The sequence below is a fragment of the Lipophrys pholis genome (assembly GCF_963383615.2).
Source record: "Lipophrys pholis genome assembly, chromosome: 2".
NCBI lineage: Eukaryota > Metazoa > Chordata > Actinopteri > Blenniiformes > Blenniidae > Lipophrys > Lipophrys pholis.
The window spans coordinates 27,607,787-27,627,760 of NC_137636.1; the positions used below are offsets into that span (position 1 = coordinate 27,607,787).

General features: G+C 42.3%; 1 protein-coding gene across 1 annotated transcript in view; it reads right to left on the reverse strand.

Annotated features, from left to right (window-relative positions):
* The window catches only part of LOC308126868 (transcription initiation factor TFIID subunit 4), a 108,328-nt gene that overhangs the window by 71,111 nt on the left and 17,243 nt on the right, over positions 1-19,974 (reverse strand). The window contains exons 3-9 of the mRNA XM_080491558.1: positions 18,867-19,016; positions 16,225-16,377; positions 15,491-15,613; positions 15,007-15,096; positions 13,114-13,323; positions 6,471-6,546; positions 3,909-4,023 (exon numbers count right to left, since the gene is read on the reverse strand). Of these exons, the coding sequence (XP_080347684.1) occupies positions 3,909-4,023; positions 6,471-6,546; positions 13,114-13,323; positions 15,007-15,096; positions 15,491-15,613; positions 16,225-16,377; positions 18,867-19,016 (917 nt within the window). The remainder of the gene's footprint in view (positions 1-3,908; positions 4,024-6,470; positions 6,547-13,113; positions 13,324-15,006; positions 15,097-15,490; positions 15,614-16,224; positions 16,378-18,866; positions 19,017-19,974) is intronic.

The window sequence follows — 19,974 nt, forward strand, 5'->3', positions numbered from 1 at the left end:
TCTGTCAGCAGGCCCCAGGGCAGCTGTGGCGACAACGTAGCTTACCACCACCAGTGTGACTAGTGTGAATGAATAATGGTCTCTGTACACTCTTTGAGTCAGCTTGAAAAAAGCAATGATCCAACCTATTATTATTACTTGAGTTATACCAGCTGAATTAAATATACATTATAAATAAAATCACCTGAGCTATTAAAAAGCATTTAGGAAAGAATTACGACAATTCCTAATTATTTCTTTTTTGTCCTTCGTGTCATGGAGAGTCAACCTGGCCAGTGATATGTTGTAAGAACAATTCACACAAAAAAAGCAACCATAGGTTTTCCCAAACTGTTTTTACACAGGAGAATAAAGTCTTGTCTGGAACGGAAAAAAAAGGTAAAGGTAAAGCCTGAATTTGCTGGGCAAATGGCCAATGTTGAATGAAATGTAATTGTCACATTCTTAAAACTCCAGCTTTATATGATTAGTCTGACTTCATGTATGTATTTCAACTTACAAGCCCTGCTTTTAAAATAGAACATGTTAATTTTCAGCTCATCCAAAATGTTCTTTCTGTACTGTATTGAGTAGTCTTGTATAGTCTAAGTGAACAATACACCAGCAAACAAGGGTTAATCACTACACTTGTAGTTTGAAGTGGCATTAAACTTGATTGATTTGCGTTCAGGCGTGTTTCTTACATTTTTAGCTAACAGTACATTACCTGTCACTATAACGCAATCCTGTACAACAACACCACGCACTGCAGCTTCAGTAGTATTCATAAAGAGGGATTATTATCCGACTGACAGTACATGACAAAGTGAACAATTACAAGCTTTTTAAGAGAAATTAATTGGAGAGCAGCTTTAGTGGATTATACTGTATTACGCCGAACACGTGTGTTACACAAGTGCGTAATAGATTATGATCCTGTCTTTTTTTAATGAGGTTTTTATGTTTCAGCGTAGAAAACGTCCCCTATAAAAATCCTACCAATGATTCTGTCAAAATGAAGTAATTCGATAAAGAATTGTGTATTTTTTTATTTTTTTACAACCAATGCTCCCTTCGATTGTTAAATTCATACCAACACAAAAGAGATTTGTCATATATTCTGGCTTTCATAAGATGATATTGTTGAGTCTTGTTCAGAAGCTAAGCTACAAACAGTATCGGGATCATGGGGGTGCTTTCTTTTACACAATACTGACACTGTGAAGAGGGAATGACTGAAATATGAGTGTGAGCTTTCAATTTGCTACGATAGCTTAATGGAGACACACTCGCTGAGGGCCTGGTACTGCTGTTTCTGTTATTGCAATGTTTGAATTGTGGCTGCCAGATGGGAGGTAACTTTCTGTTGTATTTGTTTTGTTATTGTTGATATTGTTTGGAAACAAATTCAATAAAAATCTGAATAACAAAAATAAAAATATTCAGTCTCGTTCTCAGACACATTTGTTTAAACAGGAAACAGCATAATATACAGATATGTTTCCTATATTGTGATCACCCTATTACAATATATGAGCGTTTCTTTCACTTAACAACCACTAAAACCAAAATAATGACAACAGAGGAACTAACTTTCTAAACTGCTTTCTAACTTTTTGTGAAAAAGCTTTTCACACTTGATTTAGGGGCTGTATGGTGGCGTAGTGAGCATTCGCAGTGGGAATATTCCTCATTTGAATCCAAGTTTGAGACCTGCATGGATTATGGCGCATGTTTCCCCTGAATCTGTGTGTTTTCTCTAGATACTCGGGATTCTTCCCACTTGAAGTTAATTGGTGACTCTTAACTTGTTCATAGGTGCGGATGTGGATGTGAATGATTGTCTTCCTGCAATGGTCCTTTGACCTGTCCAGGCGGTCCTCTGCTATCAGCCATAGTCAATTCAGCTCATGAATATTGAGCAAATTCCTATCCAAACAGATACCCAGTTTGTAATTATAGTATGACTAATGAGTTACTATCTGATTATTACGTTACAGAGTATAGTTTTTTTTTTTGTTTTATTAAATGAAAGGAGGATGTTATTTTGTGATCCTACAACTTTTTCTATCACATTATGTACTATTTACTACTCCTATAGTAGTTTTTCATGAACTCTTAAATCTCTATGTGATGAAAACTCCAATTCAAACATTATAGCAACTCACAGTCAACTTGTAAAGCTAATATAACCTTTTTTTTCCCTAATCCAATCCAAATGATCATGTTGAAGCTGCAGGATTGTGGATGTGGTGTGAAGACAGTATGGCGTCAGATGGATCACCTTGTAACACTGGGCCCTGTTCCAACACGTTTATATCCTGGGGTGAGAAAAGTGACAGCAAACAGTAAACAGCGTTTTGAGACTGCAAGAGCAGAGTGGTTTCAGAGACACACCGAAGTCCAACTGAGGCCCTCCAGAGTACTGTTTTTTAGAGAGCAGTACTCCGGGACTAAAGTGCACACCAGGAATAAAGATGATTGAAATACAAGATGAAACTGTAAAGTGCTAAACCATGACTGAACATGCGCAAAGAAACAGAGAAGGGATGAAGATACTCTCAGCAGAGGTCAATCACTCATTAAAGACTAAAATCAATATCAAGCTCAGCAAACTCACATGTGACTCAAAGTAAAAAATGCAATGTCAAGTAAGTTCAGCAGTTGCGTCTTGTTGGAAGGAAACTGATGACCTGCATGTACAGACAGATAAATTATGGAAGCAAGAACTGTGTTAAGGGATTGTGTGGTGAGCAGCTCGTTTAGCACACAACTGCAAAGCAGCCAAACCATCACCTGACCTGGATAAAGAGAGAAAATACTACAAAAAGTCGGTGACGTGTTTCTTCCCTGACAGTGGTGCGGGGTGTTATTGGGCTTTATGTTGAAACCAGTGCATTTGTGCGTGGTGGGCCACTGTGATCACCGCAGGGGGGAAAAGGTCGTCAGTAACAAGCGAGCCTGACAGCTTAATTACCAACGCAGCTAAAGATTTATTGGTTTATCAATCAGGGCCCCGGGCGCTGCCTTTCCCCTCAGGAGACGGGGAGCCATTACCATGAACCCGTTAGCCCATGTGACCCAGACTCTTCTTGGCCTGGTGCGGTCATATCGGGGCAAACCTAAACCCACTGCTCCTGTCAGCGCATGCATACATTGGCTTTGCACGCAGGAAAATACTCTTGGATTTTTAGGATATACACATATGCTCATATGCACCCAAGCAGAGGCAACAAACACAAACAAACAGAGAAGCAGAGGAATCTACGCAAACATATGCATACACATGAGCATGTAAAGGCTGCACACAGACACACACAGACAAACACATCAAGACTCACACAAAACACGGACCACAAAGGCCAGCATGTGGGCGATGAACCTTTTATGTTTTGAGACAAAGGCCCAGCAGAAGCGGAGACAAGAGCAAAGAGGGAGAGAAGGAGAGAGAAGGAGAGAGAGAGAGAGAGAGAGAGGGAGAGAGAAAGACAGAGAGCAAAGCTGCAGGGTAAATACCGTATGTTTGACTTAACCAAAAGGTATTTTCGGAACCGCATCCAGAAATTCAAACCATCTGGACACAATTATCTTATTTCTAAATTAAGATTTAGCTCATTTGCAATCCTGTCGATGAGTTGTGACACTGACACAAGGAGGGCGATCTGTGAGGGTGATCTATGCATTTGGCGGTGTGTGTTACTATCTGGTGGGCGCAGAGAGAAAAGAGAGGACCACCGATCAACCAGCCGGGCAGGCAGGCAGGCAGGCAGGCAGCCAGGTGGCCAGGCAGGCTACTGGGATAAACACTCATAGCCTTAGCTGAGAGTGTAGCCTGTAGTCATGCTGGAGCTTCTCAAGTGAAATGCTGCCCCCATGTGACGGCAGCCGGGAACTGGACAGTCAGGTCTCCTGGCAGGGGGAGTTTGTACCTGAAAGAGCCTCCTCCGGGGTCGTTAAGCTTGTTTTTCTGATTCCCGGAGATCTGAACAGGCAGGCCCATGGGACTTTTGCCTGCCTGGATGATGGCTCCCTTTCCCATTGTGCCTATTAAGGAAAGAGGGAAAAGACAATGAAGAAGCACTCAACAAAAAAGAAAGGAGTAATGTTATCATTGAAGTGTCCCCTTCGATCTGCATCAAATATCCTCCTGTCTAACGACTACCTTTCAGCAGTCTCTGTCATCCTCACAGGGGTATGTTGGGTAGCGGGGTGGTGGGGGGAGTATGTTTATATGTGTGTGTTGGGGGTGGGGGGGGGGGGGGGTGGAGTAGAGTACTGTCGCTCTCCCCAGGTTGGTGCGGAGAGCGTCGCTCTGTCAATATCACTGCGCTTCACCGGCTCTCCTTACACTCCTAAACCGCATCCTGCTCCGAGACACGTTTTTTTCCAGAGAGGCACAAGGACTGCCAGAGTGAATTTAAACTTGATTTTAACAGGCATGTTCCTAGCTTAGAGGCAGAGAAAAGTATTTTTAGAACTATCCCCGCATTCCAATTTATGGGCATAAAACAACCTACAGATCTTTCACTGCAGGCAATCTTGGGGAAGGGGGCAGATCAAATTTGTATGCACCTCCGATCACACACACACACACACACACACACACACACACACACACACACACACACACACACACACACACAGGTACAAACACACACACATCACACACCACTTGAGAGTGCGCGGCTCTCTTCGGGGAGTGTTACACCCGGTTGGTGTTGGGGCGATATTTGTGGGCTTCTGTGGGAAGAGTGTTTGTGAATCAGTGTGAGTAAGCAGCAGTGCAAATGTTTGAGAAGGCTTTATAACCAGACAGGGGAAAAAAAACAAAACACCTGTTCTCTCTATGGCTCATGACTGTTTACACATCTTTCGGCCTACTGAGAGAACCTTGCAGTTTCACTAATGGCTATCTTATGTTCCTCGCTGCTTTTGCTGGTTTCTGTATTCAACAAACAAAAAACAAATAAAATAAAATAAAAAATCAGGCTGAGTTGGAAAGTCTTGACGGGTTTGACATGTAAAAGTGGCAAAACAAGATCGATGAGTCAATGTCTGAGATACTGGTGAAAACGTTTGCTTGTGTGTGTGCAATTCAACAAACGTTGGACATAGTGTGTTTTAGGAATTTAAGCCCAATTTAAATTATATATTTCAATGACAATACTGAAAAGAAGATAACTCTAATTTCATGAAATCTTAATGTGGCCAAATGTAATCATTTTGAGGGCCTACTGATTTTTCCACTACAAGGCTATACAAGCTATTCCTTTAACCAACAGAACAAAACTGTGGGTCTTTATTTTACAATCATTACATTGAAATACGTGCATTTGGTGCTTTCCTGGATGAGATGCATTTAGTAATACAAAATTGATTGTTTGGATTGGATGTGTGGGCTGAGAGAATGAGAACAGGGCCCACATGTGGCTCACAGACCTCGGGTCTTCATCCGACAATTGGGAATTGCAAGCAGCACGTTTAAAATAGAAGACATGGTACATGCTTTCCATTGTGTAGCGTCAAATTTTGTGAAGTAAATGTTTTCTGATTCTTCCTGAACACAAGACATTGGTATTGGTGTGGGTCAAATGTTTTCAGCACATGACCGTTCTTCACCACAGACAGGCCAGTGTAGAAACCTGGACTCTTCAATTATTGGGTCATGCAACAAAACTACATTCAGGCTGCAGTTTGGCATCATCTTTCTGAAATGAATAATGATACCCCTGAAATATAACGAATGAGAACATGTGCTTTTCCAAAGGCTGAAAATCTTTAGTATCACTGGAGTCGCCACAGATATGCAAGTTACCCAAAGTGTCTTTGAGCATAAATGATCTTCAAATGAATTCAAAAAGAAGTGTAATTCATTAGATCCCATGACACTCTTTAAGTTCTCGTAGAGGGTGGCTTTTACAGAAGTCATTCCCACCGCAGAAGAAATTGTGTTTTTAATTCGGTGGTGGTGTCTGAGGGGTGAACAATCACCACCATTCAAAATTGTTTTTCAGATTTGTCTTATGTGTACAGATTCTCTGAATCTTATGGCAGTAATATTGAATCCATATATATGGCTTTTGAGTTTTCTATGTTAACAAATGGTATTTTTAAATTGTTTAACAAAATGGTGATCTCTTCCTTTTTTGACAAGCTACTCTGGGATCCTATTTTCATAGCCATCCTGTCATTTTACCCACTTTTGATACTTTTTACAAGTTTTGAAGCAGTTTTCAAGCTTTTACTATTTTGAACATGTTGTCAAATTTTAGAAAAAAAATAAGTAAATTTTTCTCATCTAACAAAGTTCCCACAGTTGATCTGTAGTCTTTGTACTATCATCACTTACATGTAGCGTGAACATGATTTGCACGCCATTTCATTGTAGATGGTTTTATCTTTTACATCCCAAAAGTTCTGGGATTGGCCCGATCAGTAGATTCATGACATTCCAGTAATAGCAGCTGTGAGAGAGACTGCGGATGCCTCACCCTGCGCTCTGATGGACTGTGTGATCACCACAGGCATCCGGACCTGGCCGCCAATGGCGCCTCCTGTCTTCACACCCTGAGGAGGCAGAATTTTATTGTAGCATTTCAACGAAACAAACAATTGGAAACATGTGAAGGAGAATGAATAAAAGGTGTAAAATTGCACGGCATCGTAAAACATCCCTCTGCTGTTGCTTTGTTTTATTTCCAGTGAGAAACCCGTTTGAGTTGAAATCAACTTTCAGGGATGATCTAGAGGCCAAGAGTTGCGTGAGTTGTGTTTGATGAGTATTCAAGTGATATTCAAGAGTTACAATATCCAAAATATCTTGAGCAGTAACACAAGGCAGATGGATTTAATACAGGGCGGTGGATTCAACCATCGATACCCCTGCACTGGCCCTGAGAAAGAGCTGATCAAATTAAAATGCACAGGGAGGATGGATTTCTGCCACTGTATGTGACCTACATTTGCTTGCATTTGCAGATAAGACAAAGGCAATAACAAGTCAAGACCACAGTGAAAAAGTAGTTTAGAAGAAGGAGAACAAGTAGTGGAAGAAAAAAAACAAAAAAAACAAGCAGGGGCAGAGGGGGTGGAAGACTATGCTTGGCTATTAGAGTCACTTCCTTCCTTGGTAGCAGCTACTGGCCGAGCCTCGGGCTCAGCCATCCATTCCTACCAGTTTGCTTCTTGCTGCATATTTTTTAGCCTTGTTTTCCATTCCCTGACACATGCTATATTACTGTTCAAGGTACTGAAAAAAAGACAGAGGCCATTTTTCCCAGAGATCCACTGCAGGGGTCTCCGAGAGTGGGAGAGAAGGGGGGGGGGGGGGGGGGGGGTACATTTGGAACAAGCAGAGATAGCAAACACCTCTGGCCAACTGGCGACACAGTTAAGAGAAGCAGGAGAAAAAAAAACCTCAGGTAGGAAGTTTGAGAATCATGGGAAAAGGAGAAGACAATGACAAAAAAAAAGAAAAGAAGCACTTCCCCTACTTTTAAACTTCAATTATCAGGGTGAAAAGAAATGTTAGATGTTACTCTCAAAAGAAATGATGTCTAATAGACGGAGTGCAATCGTTACTGCTGCTATCTGCCTGCTCAGTCAGCGTTTAAGTGTATGAACTGCACGCTCCATTTACGCAAAATATTCCAAAACACTACATTTCTGTGTGGAGGTGGCTGCCAATTGCCTCTGCAGTGACCTTCTTTCTTTAAAGTAATCAGACTAGTATTTTAGTATTTAAACACACATTTGGTTTGTATGGTAGCACACACTGCAGCTTAAATACATCTAATAATGAAGGACTGCCCATGTCACTCGCAATATTATGACAAATGTTTAGGTAGGCGTTCCGTTTTCCTGCCAAAACAGGCCGGACCCATCAAGATGATGACCTTTGTATCTTTCTATTGAGCTTCTGCAGCAATTTGATTCTGTTCCCTGCTTTTTCTCCCTTGGCCACTTTCTCTCGATACTGACCAGTGCTCAACAACAACACCCAGTCATCTACCCATCACCATTTGAACCATGCCAAATGAATCTATGTCTTTGTGCTTTTCTTTTAATCTTCCAGCTTCTATCAATTGAACTTTAAGCCCCCTATCAAAAATTTAACCAGATTTCCTTCTTCCCTCATGCCACACAAACCTTGTCTCACACCAAGTCTTTTTTGGTTGAACATAACTGACTCACAAATGTTTCTTCACATTTTAGGATATTATTGTTAACAGGTATTTGGATCCATAGACAATTAAAAGCATGTCTATTCTCATGTTAGTGAGATGCATTCAGTATGAAATATCAGCTTTTTATAAAAAGATTCAGGATTTCTTTGCTTTTCACAACTCAAAAGGAACAAACCATCATCTCTATAGGTGCTCTGGTCCTCCCAAAGGAAACCTCTGTAAGTTGTAACAGTCCTTGAAATTGCATGTATTTGATCATTTTGACGAGGAGGCTTTTACTTTCTTCAAAGTACCATGTTTTGGATATAAATCTATATAAAATGAAAATGACAGTGTCCAGGATTCTCAACACTTTCAAATATGAGCGTCATTTTCATTTTATTTTTGCTTCGTTCTGAAATCTGAACATGCTGCATTCCTGTCGTACTTCAAGAAATGTATCCAAATTCCTCAAACCAGATCCCGATCTCATTTCAATTTTTAAAATCACAATATTTTGTGTCAGCAGCTACAATGTTAGAATGCATGTGAAGCTACTAAGTGACTTTAAAGGAAACATATCGATACATGTATGATCTTAAAACTTGCACACTCGTGTAATGGTTAATGCTACTGCTTTTCATTCCAGAAGGTCCCCAGTTCAAGTCTGGGATAAGCCTAGGTACCTTGCTGTGTGGTGTTTGCATGTTCTCCCTGTCCATGAGTGAGTTTGCTCCAGGTACTCAGTTTTGTTCACACAATCCAAAAACATGCATTTAAGGTTAATTTGTAAATCAAAATGTCTCGTACGTTTGTGAGTCAGTGTGTCCTCTTCACACATATTCAGCAGGGATCTGCTCCAGCACAGTACAAACCCCAAGCTGGATAAAACTGTATAGATAATGGATTCTGATTTTGGCTTAATACATTTCTTTTTGGTCTCATTATAATGACCAGGACCAGTTGGCTTTGTTGAGTCTCCACGGCACATCAATATTGCCGGACGGCTTTAAGAGTACAGTTTTGCATATAGCTCTTACAAACTCTTAGTATACATCACATCACTTGTAATGAGGCCATACTGTATTTTGGACACTTTGTTCCAGTGAACAATGGACTGTTACAGTATGCAGTGATGTGGCCTACTTACATCTCTCAATTCATTCACGGCTTTATCGAGTCCATTCACCTCATATATCCTTTGCCCTGAGGATGTTTAAGGTCCAGTTCCCTCATAGCTAGTTGTGCAATTAAAACAAACTAGCTGGACTTTGCATTTTTATGAGGCATCACTATCAAGGCTTCAACCACGACAGTATTTAAAAAAAATTAAAAATACTTATATACTAAAATCTGATAAATATACATAAAGTCCATATTAATTATGATGAATTATTTTCATTGCAAACCGATCTTTATTGGATAATAAAGAGTGATAAAAAATAAATACAAACAGAAGTCTTTAATAATGTAGATTCCTTACTGCTCTGGCAGAAGTAAGGGCACATTTTCTTAGCCTAGTTCAACTAGCTGTCTGGTTTCAAACTGTTGATGTGCCAGTGGCGATCATTTACTAATGTTTTGTGTGATAGCTTATGTTGGTATGCATGTGTGTGTGCGCGGGAGACGGAAAGAGAAAAAAAAAGAGAGAGATGGAGATAGAGTGAGGGAGACCAGAGGCATGTTCTGGACATAGACTGCGGCCGCCACATCGCTTTAAAATTGACCTGGGGCTGACCTAGTTACCTCGCTTCACCCTTCAACGGTTAACGGGTAGAGCGAGAGAGGGAGGAAGGGAGGGACGGAGATGAGATGAGAGAGGGCGATGCGGGGGCAGATACAGTGAGGGGAGATGTTGGAAAGAGATGGAAAGAAAGGGGAGGACAGGGAGGGAGAGATGGGAAGCAAGTGATGGACAAGGCTTGACAGAAGGTGGTGAGGAGGGGAAAGAGAAGGAAGGAAGGAAGGAAGGAAGGAAGGAAGGAAGGAAGGAAGGAAGGAAGGAAGGAAGGAAGGAAGGAATAGGGACTGTGAGAGAAAAAAATGGAAAGCGAGAAGCCTCTAGCTTGATCATCCCTCTGCTAGGACCAGACCATTCTGAGTCTGACCTCACTTGACCCATCCACAGACGTCTGGGCTCTGAGGGACTGCCTATTCAATGTTTAAACCACACACACAACATGCACACTCATGCCGAAGTGGCACAGAGGCGAGTTGGGTGAAGCTTTTTCAGGTTATTGAACCACTACCATCAGATACCTACATGTGCGAGTGACCAGCCATCATCGACATCACACAAAGGACAGATGAAATGCCACTCAATAAATGCGTCATGATATATATCTGGAGGCAACAACTTAGTTCTGATTTGCCCATATATGTTAATTCCAAAACATGTCAAACTTCTTTTATAGAAAACTCTGCTGCAGTCTGTCAGCTGCTTTTAGGTCATTCATCTCCGTGTCGCCGGGTCAAATGTGCAGCCGGGTTGGGTAAGGCGAAAGCGGCACAGTAGCTGTGTCCCACTTCAGGGTGCGCATCTTTCTGAGGCGTCACTTGAAGACTGACTGCATCATAGCAGTTTGACTCAACTGTGCCATTTTAAAGGCCCCTTGAAGTGTGACGAGAAAAACAAGCTACGGTGCCTGATCTATTGATCCTGAGACGCTTTGCGTCTTGAAAATGACACTTTTCAGATCTAAGCATTCGTCTTCACTCAATTAAAGGAAAGCAATTCCTCCATCTTTTATACTTATACACTTCTATATGATTAAACCAACTCCCAGTCACAGGACCTGGAGCAGGTCACTGAGTATGTGAAGAAAACTTGTGCACGCATATAGAGAAGATGCAAACTCTGCAGGAGATAATACAAATTATGTTACAATATCACACAAAAGCTGGATCAAGAATTATGGAAGTATCACAGGTTTTTCCTACTACTCCATCTATATGTTGGTGTTAAAGTCAATAAAAAGCTGTATTTTATGGCATTTCACAAGTAAATTTGCCAAAAGGAAATCCTTGTGTGTCTTCTAATAGACATAGCCCATTAACGAGGACACAGCTAGTATCTTTCTGAAGTTGGACTGATGAAAATAATCATAACAAATGAAGATTGATGTCAAAGGGGCGACATGCAGCAAGATGTGGACAATCTCATTAATGCAGTTAAATAAATTATGTGATGCTCTTTAGCACTTTGCTCTCTAACATCTTACATTCTTGGATAACATCTTAACATTTCCTTTTATTATTTCTTACTTCAGTCTCATCCTGTTGCTATTTTTGTCTCATGGTGTGTTGTTCTATGTGGATGGCATCGGCAAGCAAAGGGAATGAAAGTGGAAAAGATTCTAGCTACAATCTTATATTTACATATACATGTATATATGCCTGTATATATATGTATATATACAGGCATAAATAACTTTAATCTGACGTAAATAAGTGTGTGTGCATTGATTTCATGACACCTGTTGGATTATCACACTTAGATTAAACTATATGTACCAGGTGTAAAGGAATAGTAGCATTTAAAAAAAAACAAAGAGTTTATTTTTCCAGAGAAAGCAAAAGTGTTTGTAGTGTGTGTATGTTCTCTGCAGGGTCTAAGGGTCTCATTTCCCCAGGTGGTTCAAACAACAGTGCATTCTCTTTGGTCTGAAACCGAAGTCCACCTCTTCTAAAACTTCCTTTTATTCCTGGTAAACTGAGAACTGTGAGTGTGTAAGTAGAGTGTGACTCACACTTCTAACATTTACACGTGAAACTTGCAGCCATGGTGCGTTGATAACTCTTCAGAGTGATAATTAGCCGCGAATAAGCATCCATGTGACTGTGCTGTCCAACCCCAACCCTAACCATATAAGTTTACTCTATACGATGAAGACACTGTAAGGGCGCGTTCACATTCCCCTGTTTGATGCAGACCAGAGTTCTTTTTAGGGACTTTCTGTTTCATTTGTAGAAATGGGGAAACTTTCTAAGAATCCATTACTCTGTACATTACTGCTGGTCGAGAGGGTAGAACTTTCCTCTTTGAAACTGCGTGACCTGGTTCGATTCCTATTATGACTTTTTTGGAATAAATTCTTTTTGATCTGCTATCTCAAAGGCTCAACACTTTCACTGGATCAGCGCCTATATGGTTGTTATAATGTTGTGACTAAAAGGTTGTGCACCCACTTTACTTTGGAATTTACTGCTGTCACTACACCTGAAATAAAATCTTGCCCCACCCCAAGTATTTACATATAGAAACGCCACTGATTTTGGGTGCGCAAATCTGAAAAAGACGCGGAAAAGAAAGCAAGAGACCTGTAACATTTGTATTCTCCTGGAAAATGGCTTGTGCACAGACGTGGAGTAGCGAGGAAGTGGTTTCTTTACAAGCGCTCTTTCCCGCAGGTGGGGTGAGAAGACGGGGGAGGACGCGAGGTGCGCAATGTTGTGCTGGGCGGATCGATCCAAATATCGATAATATCGATACATACGTTGGTATCGATATCGAATGATACCAGTGCAATAAGATCAATACTTAATTTTTGTTTCTTTCCCGTTTTCTCCGGCGTTACATGCCGAGCATGTCACTTTAAATGACAAGTGCATTGTGGGAAGTGGAGTTGTAGTAAGTTTTGATTTTGGGGAGTGTAGTTTTTGTTGTCCCGCAGTTTTCTCCCCTGTTTTACTGCAGGTGTATGTGAAATGACCGTATCAGTCGGCCGGGTGTTACAACTAGCAGCTGTTGTAATTGCATGACATTTTACAGATGGTTTGGTCCGGTCTCAAAACTGAATGTGAATGCCACCCGAATCAAATGAAGGTGTGAACCCACCCCCCGCCCTAAGTGAACCGAGTCCCGGACTATCCAATGTGAAAGGCCCCTAAGCTTGAGTTCAATCTTAATGGGATTATAGTAAGTGTGTCTGCACTGAGGACCGTTCCAACTGGTCCAGTCACTACGTACCATGGCAGCTGTGTGTCCCAGCGTCCCAGCAGGCAGCGTACTGGCACCCATAGTGGTGCTGACGCTGTTGGGGTGTCGTATGCGGACAGCTGGCCCAGCCACGATGGCAGGAGGGGTGCCGCCGGGTGCTGGTTTGACTCCCTGCTGTGGGGGCTGGGTCAGGGACTGCTGACTATTCAGCAAAGACAGCCTCAGGGCTGGGAGGCTTTTCTGTTGACGAGCAGAGAGAGAGGGGTCAGAGTTTACAGTCACACAGCGAGGCAGACATGCATGACAAAACACTACGCACAGCTGCAGCAGCAAACACTGCTTTGGTCACTGACTTATTTAGCATGATGTTCTCACAGAAATGGAAGTTCAGGGAGCTTAGAAACCCCAGCAGATACATGCAACCAGACCTGAAGGTTCATGTTTTAGCATGGTGATTACAGTGTTTTATTCTCCTGTGAAAAATGTGTTATTCTATTCTGGATGTCTTTGGTTTGACTTCAGAAAAAACAAACCTCCATGAAGTTCAGCGTTCTATACAGATGACAATTAGCCATTCATGATAATCCACTGTCCCAGTTGACCCGGAGCTGATGTTGCTTCAAACAGACTATTTCAGGCAGATTTTTTGACGTAAGCGGCCTAACATTGCATGACAACATGTGTTTGTGGCCGGGTCGGGCGGTCGAGCGCCTTGATGTGACGCTCATCACGGCTGGCTGAAGAAACCTGCTGGCTACTGGCAGGGGCGGCTGGAGGGGCCACTGTCACACACAGTCAAAAGTCAGGCCAGAAGGGGTGTGTGTGTGAATGTGTGTGTGTGTGTGTGCGTGTTTGTCGGTCTACTGTCAGGCCTCGCCATCTCTGGCTCTGGTGCCAGGGAAAGGACTGACTCTAGGGTGGGTCAGATCAGTAAATTAGACAAGAGGGGCCAACTTGAGCAGGTTAGGGAGCAGTTTAGGAAACTATTTGAGGGCTCAATTAGCAAAAAGAACTACAAGATCTATGAAAAACTGACATTGAAGGGTCATTCATTGTCAAATAAAAAGTTTGAAAGAGCAGCACAAAAGATTTGAGAGAGTTTAAGCCAGAAGGGTGAAGGATCCAATTCTAGCTTGAAGCACTGTTTCTCAAATGGAGGTACTAGGACCCCTAGGGGCACTTTAGATAACTGCAGTGGGTACATGAGAGTTTTCTTTTTAAATGTCACTTAAAAGTTATGAGTCATACATAACGTGTGTGTGTGTGTGTGTGTGTGTGTGTGTGTGTGTGTGTGTGTGTGTGTGTGTGTGTGTGTGTGTGTGTGTGTGTGTGTGTGTGTGTGGGTGGGTGGGTGGGGGGGATGGGGGGGTTAAATGATAATGCTGAAGTAAATATGTAATTGATATTGATCATTTCATTTATCAAAGCAATGTATTGCCAAAACCATAAACTACATTGTTTGAGAAAATATGGCTAAGTGGTAGAATGTGAGTCTGGTTACAGGGTTGGTGGTCTTATCTCCTGCAAGTCATTGTGTCCTTTCATTTATTCCTGATGGAATAAAATGTTGCCGTGTAAATGTGATTGAAGTTGCAAGGTGATAATGACATTTGTGAAGTTCATTTTCACATCTAACATATTTAAAAATATATACAGAATATTTGCACGATTTAACTCAATAACACAACAACTACATCAGAGAGGTGTTTATGAAGAAAAGTTTTATGAATCTATTAAATCTTTATAAACTGAGAATACAGTGCAGTATCGCACTTCAATATATGGACTTTTCTTTCAACCAGTAATGTGTTGCTTAGGTCAGATCATGGAGGGAAAAAAATATTTTACAAGGTTCTTTATGGTGCAAAGGGTTTGAAGACACATGCCTGAGAAAAGCAAACAGTTCACAAACATGAAGCCCACCTTGAGAAAGGGCACCAGGTATGGTTGTGGAGACGACTTGAGCTCAGTCTGCAGCCGACTGGTGAACTCCTCTGGTTCAATCTTAGCATCCTGTTAATTCGAGAGAGCAAAAACAAAACAAAAAGTCTACTTCAGAAGAGACGCCAGACTGTAAGTTTAGTATATCATGATGGAATGAACACAACAGGATGAAATCCCATCACCAGAGGTGATGATCAACACCTGGACTCACATCCTCGCACCTGGGGGTGCCACTTAACATGCAAGTGAAGGTAGACTGAAAGCTGATGAGGAGAGGAGCTTTGCACAGAGTTTTATGCTGCCATCTACAGGTTGGAAATTTTTAATACAACGCCACATACATAAAAGGTCAAAAACAAAGATCTTTTGTATCATTGATGACTGTTATCAAGCCAATGTAGAATAAAACTTTTTTTTTTAATAACTGGACATGAACATTGGTCACACGTCTCTTCAAACTCACCAGCAGGTCCTGAACAAGCGCCTTGACGTTTTTGGAAGTTTCAGGGGATGGAGGATTGTGGGAAGCCAGCTTGATGAGAGTGGCCAGGAAGTTCTTGCACTTCTTCACATTCTCTTGCATTTCCTATAAAAGACAATTAAAAACAACTTTATACCTTCAACAGGGGGGGGTTACTGTTTGCTACTGTCAAACAACTCGCATCTTAGTAGGGATCAGAGCAAGCGTGTCACTAAGGAAAAGTAGCTGAACCCTCCAACCATGAGATTAAAAAACATTTAGGTGCTACTAAATGTGATTTCATGAGAGCATTGTATGTATAACAAGTCACATTGGTCTGTGTGTTTATGAACGTGCATACAGATGAGTTCATGGTGCCCTCGTGTGTGCGTCTGTATGTCCTTGGGTTGGTATGCAGTAGTGTGAATGCATGAGCGCAAACGCGTATGGGCATGTGTGAGACTCTGTGTCCACGGCCAGCTGTGTGACGTGCTGAGGCTGAGGGTCCGGGGCTGAGCTAGTGACACAGCCAGCCTCCTGGCAGCTGTGACAGTGCCTGCGACCCTGGGGGCTAGAATGTGGGCTACGGTGGAGAGAGAGAGAGAGAGAGAGAGAGAGAGAGAGAGAGAGAGAGAGAGAGAGAGAGAGAGAGAGAGAGAGAGAGAGAGAGAGAGAGAGAGAGAGAGAGAGAGAGAGAGAGAGAGAGGATGGCGGGATGCAAGGCAGAAGAAACAGACCTGGGACACGACAGGGGCTCCGGGGGCCGGGGCGATGCCCGTCTGCTGAGGCTGCACAGGCTGGGAGGGAGCCTGGGCTGGGGCCTGGGGCGCCATAACCACGGGGGTCTGCTGCGGAGCCGTCACAGCCACGGCCGGCGCCACGGGGCCCTTCTGGAAGAGCAGAGGAAGAGACAGAGAGATAAACAGGACGTGACGCCTCGCTCGCAGCAAGGCCACAGAGAACAGGAGGCAGGCGCCACAGCGCTCCTGTCACATCTGGTGTCCCGACTTCGGCGGACATCGCTTAACAGACAAGGAGGAGGGAGGAGAGGAGGGGAGGGGCTGGAGGCTGGGAGTCACAGGAGGCCATCCTGGCTTTTCCTTAATCATGTCCTCCTACCTGACGGAGGAACTCTCCGCATTCCAGCGAAGATCTGTTTCTAAACATTTGCAGCCCTTCCCGCAGTCTAAGCTCTCATATGATATATGAAGTGATGATCAAATATTCAATTACAAATTTTGCTCAACAGATGAGATAACAGGAGCAACTTAACTTTAAAGTTCCCTTCCCCCCCCCTTTCATATCTGCCAGGACTTTACACACGTAAACCAAAAAAGAATAACTCATCCTATGTGATGCAGGCTTAAGTGGTGGTACAATTCAGCTGCTCCTTTAGAATGTCACAGAAGCTCGTGCAGGTATGCATGTTTGGTTTGACAAGGTTTCTTTAACACCTGATGCCTGTCCTGGTGTAACCTGAGTAGTTTTGGGGTTATGGGCCTTGCTCAGGGACCCAGAGTTGTGACCCATCAGCAGTGGGATTTAAAACCAGCTACCTTCAGCTTGAGGTGTGCTCCTCTCATTGTAACGCTGACATATATGACAGTTATGAATACAGAAAAACAGAAACGGTGCCAGCAACTTCGATCACATTCGGATTTTTCCAAGTGCTTACTTCAGATTTCAATGCAAATCTTTTGTAGCTCTCAATTCATTATTGATGAGGAATTTCAAACATATGGCCCAACGTTTAATACCAGCCCATCAGACGAGTGGAAACCGTCTGGTCTGATTACCTTAAAAAGGTAATACTGACCAGATTGTTTTTCAAAGAAACGAACTGTATTGTGAAGTCTAATTAAAATCAAGCGAGCATGCATGAAGGCTGCAAAATCTGGTAAATAAATGACCTGGTTTTGTGACAATTCACCAATGTAGTTTGTACCAGAAGGCATTGTGAAAGATAGTGTAATAGGGAAATTGTACTTTTTTCAGTAGAGGGGTAATTCCAACTCGTCTGGTGTTTGTTGTGACATGGATCTGATTTTACAGAGCATCAGTGCTGGTATCATAGATACATTCAGAAAAAAATCTTAAAAAAGAAACATTTTCTCCCTTTTGTAAGCCCTGAATGGCCCAAACTGTTAGGAGCAGCAGATGAAGATGAAAAGAAGATATATTACACACTATATTTACATTAGGAATGGGTTTTTAGGTTTGTAATTGTGACCAATAACCCAAGAGCAGTCTTTTAGCCCATGGCACTAATGATCCATTTATTATAATCACCCTCAAACATTATCTAAATTTGATTATGGAGAATTCATGTGTTTTATTGTGGTCCTCAAATTCTAAACCTGACTTTTTCTTAATTTTGTTGACCCCTCCATATAGCCTCTCGTTATTTTGTCACAAATTTATCAAAAACAGTGGCAGAGCCCTAAAATTGTCTCTTGTCTTATCTCTTATCTCACTCCGACACCAGTGCAATAGAGAATGTGACAAAACTACAACAGCACCTCATGGTAGCGAAACCGTTTGGAGGCAATCAACTGCACTTATGTAGAAAACTTCTCTGTGTGATGATGTTTGGAAAAATAAATGGTTTGAAACCTTCCACTTGGGGAAAAGTTCTTCTCCCGAACCATGTCTTTAACATTCAAAGGTTAATATCCCACACCCATTTCTAAATGTCAGGGATCATTAAAGAGGAGCTGTTAAGCTTCCTTTTGCATTTTTTATCACATATATAGTCGTACACGGTTGGGTGTTCCCGATAAATGCAAAATGTGTTAAATAATGAGCGTGCATGGTTAAGTCGCCTGCATGTGCGTGGATTGCAAAAGCTAACATCAGCTAGTCGTGGATCACCTGTGTGGATCAGACACAGCAGCAGCAGGCGAGGCAATGATGATGCTGTCAAATTACAAGCACCGGATGCTGCAGGGAGCCTGAATGCTGTTAGAAGCTTCCAGGCTAAACTTGTGAAGAGCTCCTCCTTTTGAAAAGGATGCCCTTTTTCAAAAGGGGCATCCTTTAAAACCATCATTGACAAACAAAAAAAAAAAACATTTCAATGACTTTTACACTTTAACTGAGTTATACGGTTCATCTTCAAAGCATTTGGGTCATGTTTGCCCTCCTGACACAGCAAAAACTGACATTATAGGAATGACTTCAGTCAACGTCTTCAAATACTATGTCTTACTCATTTTAGCCCCGCTGAAAATCTTGGAGCTGGTTCACGACCTACTGCGTAACCTTTGGACTACCACTAAGTCACAGCACTGTCCCTTGACATCAGTTGTCAGCGATGCTAAGGGAGGAAAAACATGAAGCAGAGGATGAAAATGCAGGCGAGTAAGGAGGGTTGTCTCACTGGCCGCAGCGCAGGGCAGGAGGAGGAGGAAGAAGAGGAGGAGGAAGAGGTCTGGAGGGCAGGGCTGGAAGGAGTGGGAGAGGGAGACGGTGCCATCTTGGCCGAGGTCAGAGGACACTGCCTGGTGGTCTGAGGGGTCACAGGAGACTGCTGGAAAGAAAGATACCAACAGAGCGAGAGAGGGGGAGAAGAGGGAAGAGGGGAAACAGAGAGCAAAAGAATATCAAAGAGAGCGGGCGGCCAACAGGAAACACAAGCCACCTCAAAAGAAAGACAAAAGAAAAGAGACGGTCAGCATGTGAGAGAGACACGCCGCAACAGACGGAGAAAAGAGCAGCAGAGTGCCTCGCAGACAGATAAGAGAAAGGTCATGACAGCAGGAAAGAAAAGGGAAGGTGGCAGCACGTTGGTGGCAGTGAAGACTGACACACAGGAAACCGACGTCTGCTCAGGCAGCAGTGGGTCATGGTGGCGTATTACTGGGGTCGGAGGACAGGGCGGAACTACATACCCCTGATATTTAACAATTCAGAGCCCCACAAGCTTTGACTAAACAGGAAAATTCTGTCTCGAACGTCCTGCAGCAGTTAGTCACTGCACTAACAGCAAATCCATCAGTGTCTGTGTATCCACAGCACGGCTTCTTTTTAAAAATGTTCAGCCAGACATTATCAGGATGAATATCAAGTTGACTTATGATTATCATTGAAGATGTGTCACTGCCATCAAACTTAAAATTAGGTCTTTTTTTTTTTTTTAAATGGTCACATGTAGATGATTTCACCATCTGTGCTTCATTGTGAAGAATATAATTGTATTTTTGGTATTTGAATTTGGCTTACTCTGTACACATCGTCCCAAGATTTTTACGATTAAGGTCACTGCATGTAAATTAACTGTAAAAATGTTTGCTTGCTGTTCACTTTCTTCTTTTTTGAGAACTTTGGACAAAAAACTGGGGTGAAAAAGAGCAAACTTACTAATTAAAACACTGTGGAATACGTGGAATAAGATCAAGATTAGAAACCGCTCTACCTAATTAGTCAAATCTGGATCTGATTATCTCAGAGACAGTGAAGATTCATTAATCTTCTGGCTTGTGAAATCA